Below are 16396 nucleotides of genomic sequence, written 5' to 3' on the forward strand. Positions count from 1 at the left end.
CTACTTTAACTATGAAATTTCTTCCTTTAATAAAAATAATAACTCTTTACAAGGGCAAGGTTGCTAAATCAGAAATAGAAATATCAAGCTTGTTCCATCAACATCAAGCTTGTTCCATCAACATCACTATTTTACTCTTAAATGAAGGGTACAAAAGTAAATAACTAGGTGATAATAAGATTGGACTATCAGGAAAGCTTATGCGGTAATCACACCCAGCGAAGAAATCGGAAAGTTTGGTGGTGGCCTTATAATATGAATCTACAAAAGGATCCACCACCGACGGGACGGGATGCGTGTGCGATAGTTTTGCTAAGAAACCAGAGGAAGAAAAAGAAAACCCCCCCGCCCCTCCCCTTCTTCGTTTTCCCCAAATCATCCATCCACATTTCCCAGGTTTCGATTTGGCACTCAGCCGCATTTGATTTGGCTATTATATATAGAGGCTAAATCTGGCCAACGTCGGGGGATTGAGGTCGCGGAAGGCCGGGAACGCGGTGGAGGGCGACGACGAGGAGGACTGCAGGCCGTGGCGTCGGAGGCTGTCATCCATGGCCGTCTCTTGGTCATCCCTTTTCAGGATCTCTCTCCTCATCCTCCTCGTCGCCGCCATTGTCACCGCTTTCATCACCCTCCCCGTCGAAAAGGTAAGTTGTGTTCTCTCTTGAATGATTCTTTCCTTAATCTTTTTGTCCCTTTCACGGCATGTTGTTTTATTTTGGTCGATTTGAGTGCGTTGGTTGTTTCTGATTCTTGTCGCAATATGTTTTCCTTCTTCGAATTATAAAACTGGGTTCTGAATTGTAACAAGGGAAAAATAACACTTTTGAATCTTGTTGCCAAAATTGTGAAAAATTTCTTTTCTCGAGTTTGTTGGGAGTTTATTCTAACGACTATTTAATTCTGAGAATCTAAAGAGTGTTGACCTAATTCTAGGATTAGGAGTGGAAAATAAATGTGAAGAAGCAACAGAGAGATGGTCTATACAAGAGTTGTTAGTTGCTGGAATGACTGTTATTGGTGGATAAATAGTTCTATGTATACTGGTTGTCTTTACTAATGAACTGTGAATGTATAATTATGGAAGGATGCCATGATGAATTTGTCTAAATGACATAAACCCAGATGGGTCGGGATAAAAGGAAAGCTGGACATCTTGTCAAACTTTTGTCATGCTAGGGCATGTTGTTTCTATCTGGACTTCCAAAATTCTGTTATCTTTTTCAATACACTCTAATAATGTCAAATTTTAGTTATCCTATTGACACCCACCTAAAAGTGCATAACGAAATTGCTTAAATAAAATGAGCTGAGAAGCATGATTGGCACACTAGAATTTAGTTACATTCCAAATGTGCCAAAATAGATTTGCAATTTGAGTGAACAGCCTGTGATATTATTGAGAATTTGGAATATGGACCAAAGACCACTGTGGAGCAGAATCTGATACTGGTAGTCGGAACGACCAAGTGCTGGTTATTGTTTAAAAGAAAGCAAGATTCCAATCAAATACTTTTCATCTAGCTTGGCAAGGGGTCTCATCACAGCTGTCTAACCATTAGTATGACCTTGACCAAATACAGACCTGGATTGAAGTTCACGGTAGCAATGAAACTGAGTAAATGGGTTTAACCCCAGTAGAAATTCTGTTCATGAAGGCAATGTGTGCACCTGCTAGATATTGCCTGAATGATAATATGATTTCTAAACCTAAACCAAACAAACCCTAAGGCCTCTTTTACTTTAGAAATAAGATCAATTCAAAAATATATATTCTTGTTTGTTATTTTCAAAATGAGATCCTTATTTTAGGAATAACTATTATTGTGTTCATTTGTATTCAGGAAGAAGAGTGTAATAATTACTTTTGATGTGATATAAAATAAAGAAAAGATGGAAAAAAATATTTTATTTTTTATGAAATTACCATGAATACCCTTTGATTTGATATAAAATAGGTTGATTGGATAGGTATCAAGAGTAAATTAGTAATAAGTTAATGTGTGATATAAAATATAGTTTTAATAACTAGTGTTTGTATTATAGAATATTGTTATTATGATGTTCAGCTATTATTTTGGAATAAGAAATTATATTCCATGAAGAAAACTTGGACACAGTGGTTTAAATTAATATCTGTTATGGACTGACTAGAGTGGCTTTGATTATGGTGAATGATGGTAGATGGAAAGGGTGGAAGGAGGGTTGATGGCGATGGTGATGGTGAGGAAGATGATGAGTAGTGATGGCGGTAATGAAAGGAGATTAATTTACTTATACTTTTATGTTATCTTATTCTTATTCCTAAGATAAATTTAAGGCTAGAATACTTTCTCAATACTTAGATGCTTAACAAGGAGTTCAACTCCTTTATATATAGAGGCCGATTACAACGAGTCACACTAGGGCTAGTTCTAAAGACTGACACGACTCGAATTAAGATTTGTCTTAAAGGCTTACACGGCTTAATTGGATTTGTCTTAAAAGCTTAATTTGACTTAACTAGACTTGTCTTAAGGGCTGTTATGACTTATTTCGACTTGCCTTAATGGTTGTCATGACTTATTTCGACTTGTCTTAATGGCTTATATGATTAAATTAGACTTGTCTAAAAGGTTTATATCATAAAATAATTAAAAATAAGTAGACTCGATCAATCGAGCCCAATATCCCCGTGAATTGATCCAATCAGATTCGGATCACATCAATATCATTGTAATTTACTAGTCATGCCATTAGATTAGATTACACACAAAAGTGAAAAAAGTTTTTTTCACTTGACTCAAAATGTTTTGACTACTATAGTACCTTTCAGTTCCTAGTTCCAGATATTAATAACAATTGACAACTAGGCACAAACCAAATATTTGAATAGGTCCAAACATAAAATTTTTTGTTTTTTCCATGTTTCTTATAATCTTTATTTTGTACTTTTTAAAAGGTTAGTATATACCATAAAATAGATCCCCACTTACATAAAAACTGCTTTTGTAATTTTTTTGTTTACTTATTCATTTGTCTTCAGTATAGTATTCTTGGACTTCTCCTTCCTTTCTGGTAGATTTATTCAATAATTATTAGGACTCAAGGACGATTTATATTTCAAAGAGTCATTATTGCTGTATACGTATTACTATTTTTATAAGTCCACTGCTTAATGCTCCTTTTACTTCTGATGTAATTATGGCTATCTTAACTCTTACCTATTCTTAGCGTTTTTTCTTGCAGAAAAAAACCTATTATTAGTGATATTATATGCTGCTTTTGGGTTCGTTTGCTTCTTTAGTTTATCGTTTCTTAGTATGGCCTTATGCTCTTAATTTCTCGTTGACTTCTTTATTCTGATCATGTATTAAACTCATCGTGCTAATCAAGTTCTTTGCTGTACTAACGCAATGCTCATTGACCCATTGTCATTTCTATTTTTATGTTTTTGGACAGATTTTGAAGGATTTTCTATTTTGGATCAAGCAGAATGTTGGTCCATGGGGTCCTCTTGTCCTGTAAGTATTAGTGCTGTGCTATGCTTTGACTATCGAAACTGCTTTTTTATTTGAACAACCTTTTATTTGGTGGTTCTAGCAGCTCTAATGAGTAACTGTTACTACGGTATCTTGTTTCTTGTTTCATTTCTGACTGACATGACGGATCAAGTTTCCAGTTGAATTTGGTTGATACTTGATAATCTTATAAATGCAGGTTCCTCACATATATACAAGTTATATATATATATATATTCCATACTGTGGTAGACCATGCTATCTTTAATCTTTTAGTGTTTCATGTCTGCCACTTATGTCAATCTGTGGACTTTTTTTTCCTCTTCTTCTCCATTGCTCTTTCTTTGTGAACACCTTGCATCATTTGTCGTAGGTACTTCATGTAGCATATCCTGATTGGCATTGTAATTTTTAATTTGAACTTGTTAGATATCTTTTCTTTTTTCCATTAAATTATTCAAATGAAGCGAGGAAAACTTCCAAATCTTTATTATATACATATTAAATATGTATGGATATATTTGCAGTTCTGGAAAGCTATTTTGTGAATGCAACATTATCTAGTGCTATGTAGATAAACTGTCAAACTGATACTAAGGATTTGTTACATGCTTGCTTTTATCTTATGTCTTCATTCACTATCAATTGCTAGTATAGAATATCAAATTAAGTTTTTCTTGTCTTTGATATCTTCTTACATTTTCCATCGAAAGATGAGATATTCTAATGTGGCAAACTATGTGAAGTAAATTAAGCCATCCTTCCAGGAGGATCAAGGCTTCAGGCTCCTTAATAGGGCTATTGATCATCCATGTAAAGATCCAAATTGTTAAACTATTTTTTGACTTTCTCTTTCTTGTGCAACAAGTATTTTTGAATTTTGACTAAGCAAGTTTACTATCTAAAAGTCATTTGCATGGAAAATTTTTCAGGACTCAGAGCATTAGTTAAGCTAAAAGAAATTAAACAACAAGCTAGATATGTTTGTTAGATATTTTTGGGACTTCTAAATGTGATATTAATCCACAGTTTTCCATCTAGAGCCCCAGGAATTTGGCTGAGTGGTGCTACCCAATGAGTTTTACTCATATCTCTAAATCTGTCTCGGGTACATTTAAATACTATAGCTTCGGTGGCCATACCAATGGATGCTCAAGAAAGATGTTTTCATAACCAATCTAGTCTACTTTTCAAGTAATTGTACTTCTTTAATATTGTTCACCTCATTTACAAATGTTGCCATTTCACTGTGATTTATTAAAAGGTACAAATAATTAGGGCAGCACTATGTACATTATAATTGATGCCACAATGTCTGCAGCTCCTTGGAATAGCTACACCCTATCATGGAAAGGATTGAATAGCAATTATTAGACATGGACCTGCCTAAAAGATACTCATAGTATCTTAAAGTTTGCGTATTATTATTTTTATTTCTTTCTTATTCAGTTCTAAGTTATCCTTTTAAATTTAAATAAATGGATGGTATTCCACTTTGGCACTAAATAGGCTTGAATAAAACAAATCTGGCTTATTATTTCTTTCCCATCAAATTACCAACATCTAAACATCATATTTGGAGAAGATATATATTTTAAAATTTCAGCAAGAATAGAACAGTTATGAAACATATTCAAAACAAGGCCGAATCTGATTGTTCGAGGATGAAACTAGTAAGATTGCTTTTTTTGACCTTAATTTTGAGGGCGGGGATTTGGTGCAGGCTAATCTGTCCGAATTAGTCTTGGTAGCCATGGGATGCATGTGTGATGAAGCGCCCGGACCAACCTACTCGAGGTTGGCCCTTACTAAATCCTGATCCTATTTTCAGACTGTTATAGGCTGAAACCAATCCATTTTGGCCCTAATGTTTTTCTTGTTTCCTTCTTTTCTAAGTACCAAGACTGGAACTGATTGAAACTGAAACTGAAACTGAAACTTTGAACCATCATTTATTTGGAACACAACTATAGTCTATATTATTTCTTGATGAAGAAAATCATGAATTTGAGAATTCTAGATGCGAGATTGATGATCAAACACTCTCTCCTCTTAATTACAGGGCTATTGCATATATTCCTTTAACAGTGCTAGCAGTTCCTGCATCAATACTTACAGTAAGCATGATTATCTTATTGTAACTTATCATAAATATTGAAAAATACTTTTTTTATTAACTGTTATTCTTGTGAATTCTGATTGATAGTTTGCGTCACTTATCTTAGAATATGTTATAATTATGTGGATCTATCAAATTATCATTCTTAAACTGTTCTATTATGTTAATTATTTTTCCTAATCATGTGCAATCTTTGGTTGATTTTTGTACCCATATTTGGTACTACATGAAATGCATCGTATAGTTCTTCTACATACAAACTTGGGAGCAGTTAAAAGTTCTAGATCATTCTGCAATGACAATAATATTGAATTGCACCTAGATCCTATTTGTAGTAAGAAAGTAGGCAACCATGCAGGATTTAAAGTACTAAGTTTTTGTTTTGTTGCACTGGTTGGGCTTTGGGTGCATTAATTTTGGTATTTTTTTGATAGCTTCAAGTTTGGTGATTTTGTTTGGAATGTACCAAAAGAATATTAAGTTTCAGAACTTAAGACAAGCTAAAGGATAAGAATATATGCTATGAACAAAAGAGATTATAGGGTATGCCTATTTTGAATTTGATATAATATATGAATTGCATTAGTTGCTTGCTTTCTCAGCTGCAAATATAAGAATATTAATGTCTAGACGAGAAAAGAAAAGTGCAACATTTGTCACGACTTAAAAATCAGAATCATGACCAAATATGCACCTCAATAAACTTGAAGAACACGAAGCCTTAGCAAAAGAATTATCTAAATTCGCAATAATAAAAAACTTAATATGAATTACTTATTGCCAAAGAAATATACTAAATAATAATAATAGTAATCAAATGTCACCACTAATGTGTCTTTAAATGACATTCAAGTTATATGTTTAATTCATTATCAACTAAACAAAGTCTTAAAGTATTGGATAACTATGTACGCATATAAAAAAATATATTTATATAATCTTTTAGCACAAGAAAAGAAAAAAAATAGATGATCAAGAAATGTATCAGAGTCGTATCCTGCCGTATCGGAAAATTAAAATTAATTTTTATAATTTGGATACTTCTCCAGCCGTATCCAATACATATCGGATCATAATCGGTGCTATATTGGTATCTGATACATATTAGATACTCGTATGGAGGGGCAAATGAAGTATTTGTGCTGTATTTGTATCCGATATGTATCAGATACTGGTATGGAGGGGCAAACGAAGTATCCTTGCTTCATAGGCTCTTAGTAATATCTTTTTAATTATATTCCATGGAATTTTTCAGACGTTTGTTTCGCTTTCTAATTGCTTGGGAAATTGGAGTCGTTAATGTTTCTCCCAAGTCCTAACATGAATTTCTTTCTACAGTGTATCTCTTTAGTTCTATGTTGTTTCCTTTTAATCATAATGCCTAATTTCTATGTATGCTAATGTGCCAGCTTGGAGGTGGATATCTCTTTGGTTTACCCATAGGCTTTGTTGCCGACTCTATTGGAGCAACAATTGGTGCAACAGCTGCATTTCTCCTTGGCAGAACGGTATGAAAATAAGTTCCACTCTTTATAATTTTTCTCCGGCAGGCTAAGTAGTATGTTCAGACAATTTCATTTAGTGTAACGATTAAGAGTTATTTAATCCACCTTGTTGCATACTTTCAATTGCGGGGGCCTTTCACACCAGTTGATACAGGTTTTATACATAGTAGTATATTTCTTGATGTTTGATTTTATGTTCTTTTAAATGAAAATGACTGGTAACTTAATGGAAATTGACTGAACTTCTTTTTATAATCTTCTTAAGAATCGTACCTCTTTTAAGAGACATTTTCTCTTAGGATTCTTCAATCTAGTTTTTGAAGTCAACCTTTTTTTTATTATCATGTCTTATATCCAAAAGGAGAAAGTGACATTTTTCATGGAGTTTGTTGAAGTAATGACCTCACATTGCCTCCATAGGTTTATAAAAAAGAGGTCATAGTGGACATATTAGCGACATTGTGGCAGCATTTTGCTCTTCCTGAACTGGAAGTCCTTTGGTTGCCTCATATGGGCAGTGCTATTAGTGTTCGATGCTATGGCATTTTCCATGTACTTATGGAGGCTGCCATTAGCCTTAGCACCTGAAAGTTCTAGCCTTCCAGGTGGTTTTTTTGGTCAATGTTATCCTCTTATTGTTTTCTATAGGTGTAATTGGATTAGTTTTGTTAGGCTATTGAGGCTTGAAATCTTTGTCTTTTATTATCCTTTCAAAAGCTTTGGGTTTGTCTAATAAGTCTTTTGACTAATCATATACAAAATAATGGACAACTTTGCATGCATCAGTTCCTCTGGGATGGAAAATCTTGACTCTGCTTGAGATTGAATCCACGTTTTACTTTTATCAGGCCTATTAGTGGCCACTGGCTCTTCAGAATTTGATATTTTATGTCCACATGGTCTTTTCTAGTGATCAATTTCATTACCTGAGGATCAATTATTGTTCGGTTTGGGTCAAATATCATGAAAATCTGAACAATCACATTAGCTTCAACAGATATAATTGTCTCATATAGACATGAATCTTAATATGTTTGGCCTTTCATCTGCATAATTGTTGTAATTATCCCACCTGAACTTCTGCAATCCTGCTGCAGAAAACAACGCAGAAAAGGACTAAATTAATGAAACAATTAAAGTGAAAACGCTAATCTGCATAATGATTAGAGAGTTATTAGGAGTATTAGGAATGATAATATGAAGGTTAACTACAACGCTCTAGTATTCAACTGTTAATAGCAGTTAGGTCTGACAAAAGAATTGCAGCAGATTGAAAAGAATTATTGCAGAATTTCTTAGAATAAGAAATGAAATTCTATGAATCAACATGTATAACCAATCTATGAAAAGATAGAGTTAAATTACAGGAGGAAGTAGAGGAATGCAAATACAAGAGGTTTGTACTAATGGACTTGCAGTTTAAATTTGATCTGATTGTTTTCCCATTTCATTTGGTCCTTTAGCAAAACTATTTTGAAAGAATAAAAAAATACTCATTTGATGTATCTTGTGCTGCTTTATTAATTTCATTTTTTCTGCCTGCACAATTTTGCACCTTAAATGGTGTACAAGATTTTAGTACATATACAATGTTGTTCATTAATCCACTTACTTTTTTTATCCTGTAATTCTTGTACAGATTGGGAGGCCTTTTGTTATTTCAAAACTGAAGGATTATCCTAAATTCCAGGCAGTTGCTATTGCAATTCAGAGATCTGGCTTTAAGGTAGGAGTTTGCTCAATATTTTGTTTATACCTGTTTTTAGACAAATCTTTGAATTGATTGATAATTTTATTTTCTAATAACTTCATAGGCATGATATGTATGGGAAGGGCATACTTGAAATGTTTCATATACTAGTAGGCTAAGTTATATGACCATTTTCATAAGGAAGGCTGAATACTTATTGGTAGAGTCATGACGATTTGAGGTGCTTGCTTACAACTTTTCTTTCATTTAGTAGCAGACAAGCACTTCAAACCAGTGTTTTTTTAAAGGCAGCTGCCATGGCGGGGCGGCGACCTAATTGCCCTGCATGCAACTAGGCAGCCTACTAATGGCGGGTAAGTTGCCATTTGTTTTTTGGATGGCCTCCTTTTCCTTTTGGTGGCCCATGTGGCTCGCTTAGTTGTCATAGCGAGTCGGGTAAGGTCAGATAGACTAATTAAAAAAAAAGAAGAAAAAAATCAGCTGCTAGCCCTAACCCAAATACCTGACTGATCTCTCATCTTCCTCTTCTTCCCCTCTTGAGCGATGGCAGCCGGTAGGCTTTCTTTTCTTTTTCACTTCTCTTTCTTCTTTACTTTTTCCCTTTCACTCTCGATACCGATGACAAGTGATCGCCTTCTCTCCCTCCCCTTTGCTATCTGATGCTTGAAGTTACTAGTAAGAGATTGAAAGAAGAAAAGAAGACAAATATCACTCTTCCTCTCACTAGCTAATAGCTTGGCATGCACCCACTTTGACTAAATGGTCACTAGCATAGAAATGTGAAATGCCCTCTCTCTCTCTCCCTCCTCTCACTAGCTGACAAATGTGAAATGTCCCTCCCTCTCTCTCACTAGCTGGTATGCACCAGACCTACTTTTATTAATTTTAAATATATTAATAAAATATGTAATGTAAATATATATATATATATATATATATATATAAATTATGATATTTTGTTATGATTGTATATTACACTTTTAAAAAATTTATATAAACTATATTAATATATATAATATATCTATAATTATTATTTTTTATATATTAAAAATATTAAACGGTTTTGGCACTCGTCTTTCGCCTCGACACTAGGCGATAGGGTGATTAGCCACCATGTGCTGCCACCTTTTAATACATTGCTTCAAACTTTAAATTAATGTACCAAAAGGCACTTGCTGAATGTGAGCGATCACTCCACAGCATAGCACTTAGACGGTACACAAAACACCTATATGGTTTAGCATTTTTAATATATAAAAATTAAAAATAATTATAATAAAATATATATTACTATGATATATATATATGTATATTTATATATATGTATATATATATATATAATTTTTATTAGTTCACCAAAATATAAAATAACATAATTACAATTCACAACCATGACCATAATATTACAATCATTATTAATATATAACAAATAACATGCCATGCCACCATCAGCACGGGGCGTGCCAGTGGCATGCATTTATAATATTTTTAATAAAATTTTTAGGATATTTAGAAATATTTTTGGGTCTTTGGTATGTTAATCTTTGGTTTTTGTTTTAAATATATGTATTAAAACCTACATTATAGTGCTTTATCTTTAGATTATTTTTGTAAATGACCTAGTTTATTAAAGATAAAATAACAGTTAAATATGAATATTATTCAACAAATAATATGATTGAATACATTTATTAAAATTAATATTAATGATTGAATACTCCATAATATAATTAAATACTCTATAATATAATATTAAGGGATAATTCTTTTCACCCTCTGAATTTTTTTTAGTACACATGACCCTGTGAATTATCAGAAATATCTCAATTGATCCCTTCTGTTGGGGTTTCATCACCCATTTTCGTCCATAAGTTATCACGTGGTAATCATGTGACAAATATATGACAGTTTTATCCTCATAAGCATGTGCAAGTCACATGCAAGCTAAGTGGAAATTTTAGGTGGGCTAAAATATCCCTCATTCTTAATAGATTTTGACCTCTTAGGCACCCATTGCCACCCTCATTCTCATCGTCATTGCCCTTTTCTCCGAGCCCGATCTCTCTCCAAATGCCTCACGCCCATTGCTGCTCTCTTCCTCCCTATCGCCCTCCTCTCTGAGCCTGGCGTCGCTGTCGCTGTCGCCTTCTTCTCTGAGCCTGGCATCGTCGTCGCCCTCTTCTCTAAGCTTGGTGTCGTCGCTGTCTTCTTCTTCGAGCCCTCTCTCTCTTTCCAAATGCTTTAGGAAATCCATCTTTACCACCTCCATATCTAAGAGACCCTTCTTCTCTTCGAGACAATCTGACCAAGACGTAGCCTCGATTGTCCCTCTCTTCGTCGGTCATCGACCCAGCCATAGCCTCCGAGACCTCCTATCACTATCGATGGATTGGTCGCCTAGGCTTTCATCTCGATCCTCTCCGGCAGCCGCGAAGAGATCAAGCCCATTAAGCTCTTGGTGATGAGGAAAGTGGCAGTGGATGGGTGGTCGGCATGGAGTGCCTATAGTTGGCGGACAGAGAGACCGTGCCAGATGCGAATAAGGACTTGGCAGTTGAAACACTCACACCTTCAAATACACGTGTAAACCGTGTGGGTAAATCTTCCCACGCGGTGCATCACATGACCTGTCAGTAATAGGATTTCACAAGGCACATAGCAGCATAAGTTCAAACCATAAATAAACTTAACCATAAGAGTTCGGATACAAGTTCCACAGGCCACAATAAGCCTTAAAGATACACATCTAAAATACAACGCTAAAGTCCAAAATACAACGTCAATTATAACGCCTTCGCAGGGGCTCAATACAACTAATTGACATAACTAAAATAAAAAGGCAAGCTACTTGTCGCTACCATCACTTGCGTTCCCTAGCTCTGAAATAATGCCACCAAGAGGTGGTGAGCATATAGCCCAACGAGTAGGATTCATACAATCTATAACAATGAAATAATAGGTGCATATCCAATGTATGCCTATAGTTGCTAGCAATAATAATACGCTTGTTTAAATGACTTGCTATGAGTTACTAAATCAATGCAATTAATAAAGACTACATGTCATTATCTTAGAACATGCCAACTCCTAATCATATCAGGATAAGTCATATAAAGCTTGATACAATCTTTTATTCATACAAACCTCCATCATAGTGTTCACATGTTAGCCTTTGAGCAAGATCATGGAGTTACCAAGATGTCATTGGACTATCGAGAAAAGAATCTTGAGATATATTTATGGTACCCTAGGAAACACAGATACTTTCATACTCTTGGTATATCCGTCTTAGATATCATATCAGATCCGATACTCATCGAATACACATTGGGTACTTCTTTAAGGTATCCAATTTTATAAAAATAAAATTAATGTTGTAGATACTTTTTGGATACTCGTGAGATTCCTATCAATATAAGTCAAATTGAAAGAGATTATTACCTTTCATTTCTTATCAAAGCTAGAAGGTTTCTTGATGTAGCATAAGCATTGACGGGTTCGTGATTTCATTCTTGAAGACGAGGGTGTGTTGATATCGTTCACCAAGACGAAAGAAGATTAGCTCAGAAAAAGAAATCTGAACTAAACTCTTAATAGAAAATTTTATTCATGAAGAAAATGATCAGAAGTCCCAAAAATATAGATGTAATTAGTTTAACTACTTGGAACAATCCTCCAAGAATAGGAAAAGCTAAATTAAAGTTCCAAATATAGATCTGCTTTCTCCCTCTGTTGGCATTGAGTGCGTCACCACCTGTAACACAAACATCAATACATATTAAATAAGAACTAAAGATAGTTAAAATAACTAAATGATAAGATTTAATGCTTCTTTGACTCTATTAAGTAGGGTTTGAGTTCTGATTGGGCTTGGGCTGTAAATTGGACTCCATATTGTTGATTATCCATGGGCTGTTGTTTCCCATCATTCTCCTCCAATTGCAAAGAACTCGACCTCGAGTGATGATATAGGTTGCCTTCGGATGATAGGTGGAGATAATTGCTACGTTGAAGGTTTTGGATATGCCCATATCATCGGGTAGGTTTATCACATATGCATTGTCATTGATCCTCTTCAAAAATTTAAAAGGACCCGAACGTTTCTGCCTTAGCTTGCCACGAACTTCCGCAGGCAGCCTCTTCTTGCACACATCACCTGATCACCCACCTTAAACACTTGATGCTTCTGATGCTTTTCTACCACTGCCTTGCTTTTGAGATTATTCTACTTCAAGGATTGCTGTACTTCCTGGAAAACCTTTGAATACTTTTCTACTAAAGCAAATGCAGCTGCACTAGAACCTGCACTAGAGGGAAGTTCTACAAGGTCCACAAATGTCTTGGACTCTTAGTATAAGCAATGGAGAAATGACTCCTTCCAGTGGAACAATTAACTAAGTTGTTGTAAGTGAACTTAGCTTGTGCCAAAACAAAGTCTTGTTGGCTCTTCTTGTCTGCACAGATGCATCATTTCCTAAAGAATGGTTCACTTTTGTTCGATCATCAGTTTAAGAATGTGCAGTTATTGAAAACTTCAATAGTCCCAAAATTTTTCCATAAAGTTAGCCAAAACACTGCCAAAGATTTGTTGTCCCTATCCAAGGTGATGAAAAGGGGGACACCATGCAAATGAACAACTTTTCTAAAGAACAGCCTGGACACATGATGAGCATCAGTTGTGTTACGACATCGAATGAAGTGTGACATCTTGAAAAATGATCCACCACCACAAATATAGCATCACTTCTCCTCAGTGTTCTTGGCAAACTAAATACAAAGCCCATAGAGATGCCATCCCAAGGAGCATTAGGAATAGAAAAAGGCATGTATAAACCTGTGTCTTGCGATTGCCCCGTACTTATTTGACAAGTCGGACACCTTTGCACAAACTACCTAGCATCTCCTTTAAGTTGAGGGCCAGTAGTAACATTCCTCTAAACCAGCTATGTTCTTGTCTCTACCCACATGGCCATTCAAGTCATTGGAATGCATCTCCCTTAGCAACTTGTCACGTAATGAGTTACTTGGAATGCACGATCTGCTCCCCTTGAACAAATACCCATCTTGGACAAATATTCACCTAAGGGTTGCTTTATCAGATATTTAGCCTAAACATCACCAAAATCTTCATCATTTTGATTTAGCTTCTTGAGTTGTTCAAAATTTGAAACTTTAGTAGTAGTAACAAGTAGGGTGGCATGACGACTTAAGAGCGTCTTGTGATGCCCATTGAAATTTTGGTTGAAACCGAAGTGCCATGGCAGTCCAAGCGCTTAAGTAGTACAATAGCAAAGTTGGACTCGAGGGATACTACGGTAATTAGGCAATTCTTGAGCTTATTCGCTGCTAGACAAGTCTTGAGCTTTTTTGCTACTGGACCGATAATGATAAAGATGATAACTTTTGATCTTATCCGTAGCCTCCCAAATATTTTAGAGAAGATATTTAGGTATTTTAGTAGCTAAGTTTTTTTGGCTTATATAAAGGCTCGTATACTTAGTTGTAAAAGGTATCTAAGTTTTAGTGAATGATATAGAAGTGAAAATTTCACTAAGAAAGTTGTTTTCTTTAAGTGTTATTGAAGCCTCCTTTTCTTTTTTTTATTTTTACACTATCTTTATTTTGAGGTTTATTTTATATTGCGAAGAAAATGGAGTGTCGTGCGGATTTGCCAAACGATTAAAAAGGTTAAGTCTGTGATGTCTGCTACTCGGTTAGTAATTCCAGATTTAAGCAATAACATAATTCAATCTTTCAAGATAAGCTGCCAACCTAGACAACATGCGATCAATGTGCTTCTGCCCACGGAAGTGCTTGAGAGAATGGTGGTCTGAATATCTACATGTGATCAATTAACTCCTATTGATTTGTTGACCACTTTTGTCTTGCTTCACTTAACTTTTCACTAAAGAATGCAATGGGCCTCCTCTTTCTTGGTGAATATTTTAGCACCGCTAAACTAATCGAGTAAGTCATCAAGCCTAGGGATAGGAAACCGGTACCTCATGGTTATTATATTGATACCACGGCATCCACACACATCCTCCATCTCTCATCCTTCTTTGGAGTAAGGCAGGCATGACACAAGGACTAATGCTCTCTCTTATGTGCCCCTTTTGTAACAGCCCTTCCACCTTTTCCTTCAAGATTTCATACTCCTTTGGACTCATATGATAGTGGAGCAGATTTGGTAGGCTAGCTCCAGGAATAAAATCAATGCCATGTTGAATATCTTGCGTTGGAGGTAATTGTGTTGGTTCTGCCATTACGTCATCATATTTTGCCAATAAGCCTTGAACCTCCCTAGGTGCGGGCTGTATATGTTGCTCTTCTCCCTTTAGTATTAGGAGACTACAGGTTTTGGCACTTTTCATGTCTCCACAGACTCATCCTCCCTAAGAGACATTGAGAGCAATGCCTTCTCCATTTTTGGCGAAGTGTTCTCTCGTTGATTTGGAACCACAACTATCCGCTTGTGATCCCAAGTGAAAGCATAGGTTTTGTCCCTCCCTTTCTGAGTTGCATCAACATCAAAAATCCACGGTCTGCCTAATAGCACATGGCATGCATCCATCTCCACAACATCATACAGAACTTCAGATTTGTAAGTCTTTCCCAAGGACAAGGGCAAATAACATTGTTTTGTAATTTTCATGATAGGCCCCTTCTTTATCCAAGCAATGCTATAGGTGTTGGATGCCGCCGTGTTTAAGCTTGAGATGCTCAACAAGGCTTTGTGAAACCAGGTTCTCACAACTGCAACTGTCAATTACCAGCTTACACATTTTGTTAGCCATGGAACATTTACCTTGAAAGATCCATTTGCGTTGTGTCTCTTCAGGTTGTCTTGGAGTGTATAACAGCCTACTTACAATGCACACCACTTCCTCACCATCTTCCTCGGCCACTTCAAGCCATCATCCTCCTTGGCTGTTTCATTGCCATCATAATCCTCCTAATGCTCCCGCTGGGTGACATTGGCAAACTCTTGTCTAGGGCAATTACTAGATCTGTGCCCTATCTCATTCAACTTGAAACATCAAATTCCCTTTGTAGTACTTGCTTCTTCTTTTCCTTTGGTTCTGACTTCTTAGATTCAGCTCTTTTACCCCATGAATCTATGGTTTTGGTTTCAGCTCTACTTGATGAAGCTTTGTTATTGGGGTCGAACCGCTGGTTCATGGGACTCTGGTGTTTTCTTTGGTTGCAAGATGCATTGTGCCCTTAATGCCAAACACTGAGCTTCATCAACTGACCTATGTTTTGCATGACCAAGCGATCTTGAACACCATAATTCAGCCCATTTAGATAACATGCAACTTACTGGTCTTCAGTTTCATTCACATTATGTGTAGCTTGCAATTGTACAAACTCTTCGGTATATGAGGAAACTGAATATGTACCTTGGTAACAATTTTAAAATTGTTGGAAAAGGGTTTGCTCATAGTCAAACAATAGAAAACAACCCTTTGAGAGTGCATCTGAACCCAACTCCAAATAGGGGGGCTGTCCTCTTGATCTCAGTAGATCTTGGTGACGTTGCCACCATGCACCGGCACCT

The 16396-nt window shown here is 35.7% G+C and overlaps 1 protein-coding gene across 1 annotated transcript in view; it reads left to right on the plus strand.

Moving 5' to 3' along the window:
* Positions 1 to 293: 293 nt before the first annotated feature.
* LOC140776608 (uncharacterized) overlaps positions 294 to 16396 on the plus strand; it is a 54845-nt gene continuing 38742 nt past the window's right edge. The window contains exons 1-5 of the mRNA XM_073120359.1: positions 294 to 647; positions 3442 to 3503; positions 5563 to 5617; positions 7029 to 7127; positions 8764 to 8850. Of these exons, the coding sequence (XP_072976460.1) occupies positions 552 to 647; positions 3442 to 3503; positions 5563 to 5617; positions 7029 to 7127; positions 8764 to 8850 (399 nt within the window). The 5' untranslated portion in view covers positions 294 to 551. The remainder of the gene's footprint in view (positions 648 to 3441; positions 3504 to 5562; positions 5618 to 7028; positions 7128 to 8763; positions 8851 to 16396) is intronic.

The sequence above is a fragment of the Typha angustifolia genome, chromosome 14 (genome assembly GCF_048772165.1).
Source record: "Typha angustifolia cultivar Huaian chromosome 14, ASM4877216v1, whole genome shotgun sequence".
Lineage (NCBI taxonomy): Eukaryota > Viridiplantae > Streptophyta > Magnoliopsida > Poales > Typhaceae > Typha > Typha angustifolia.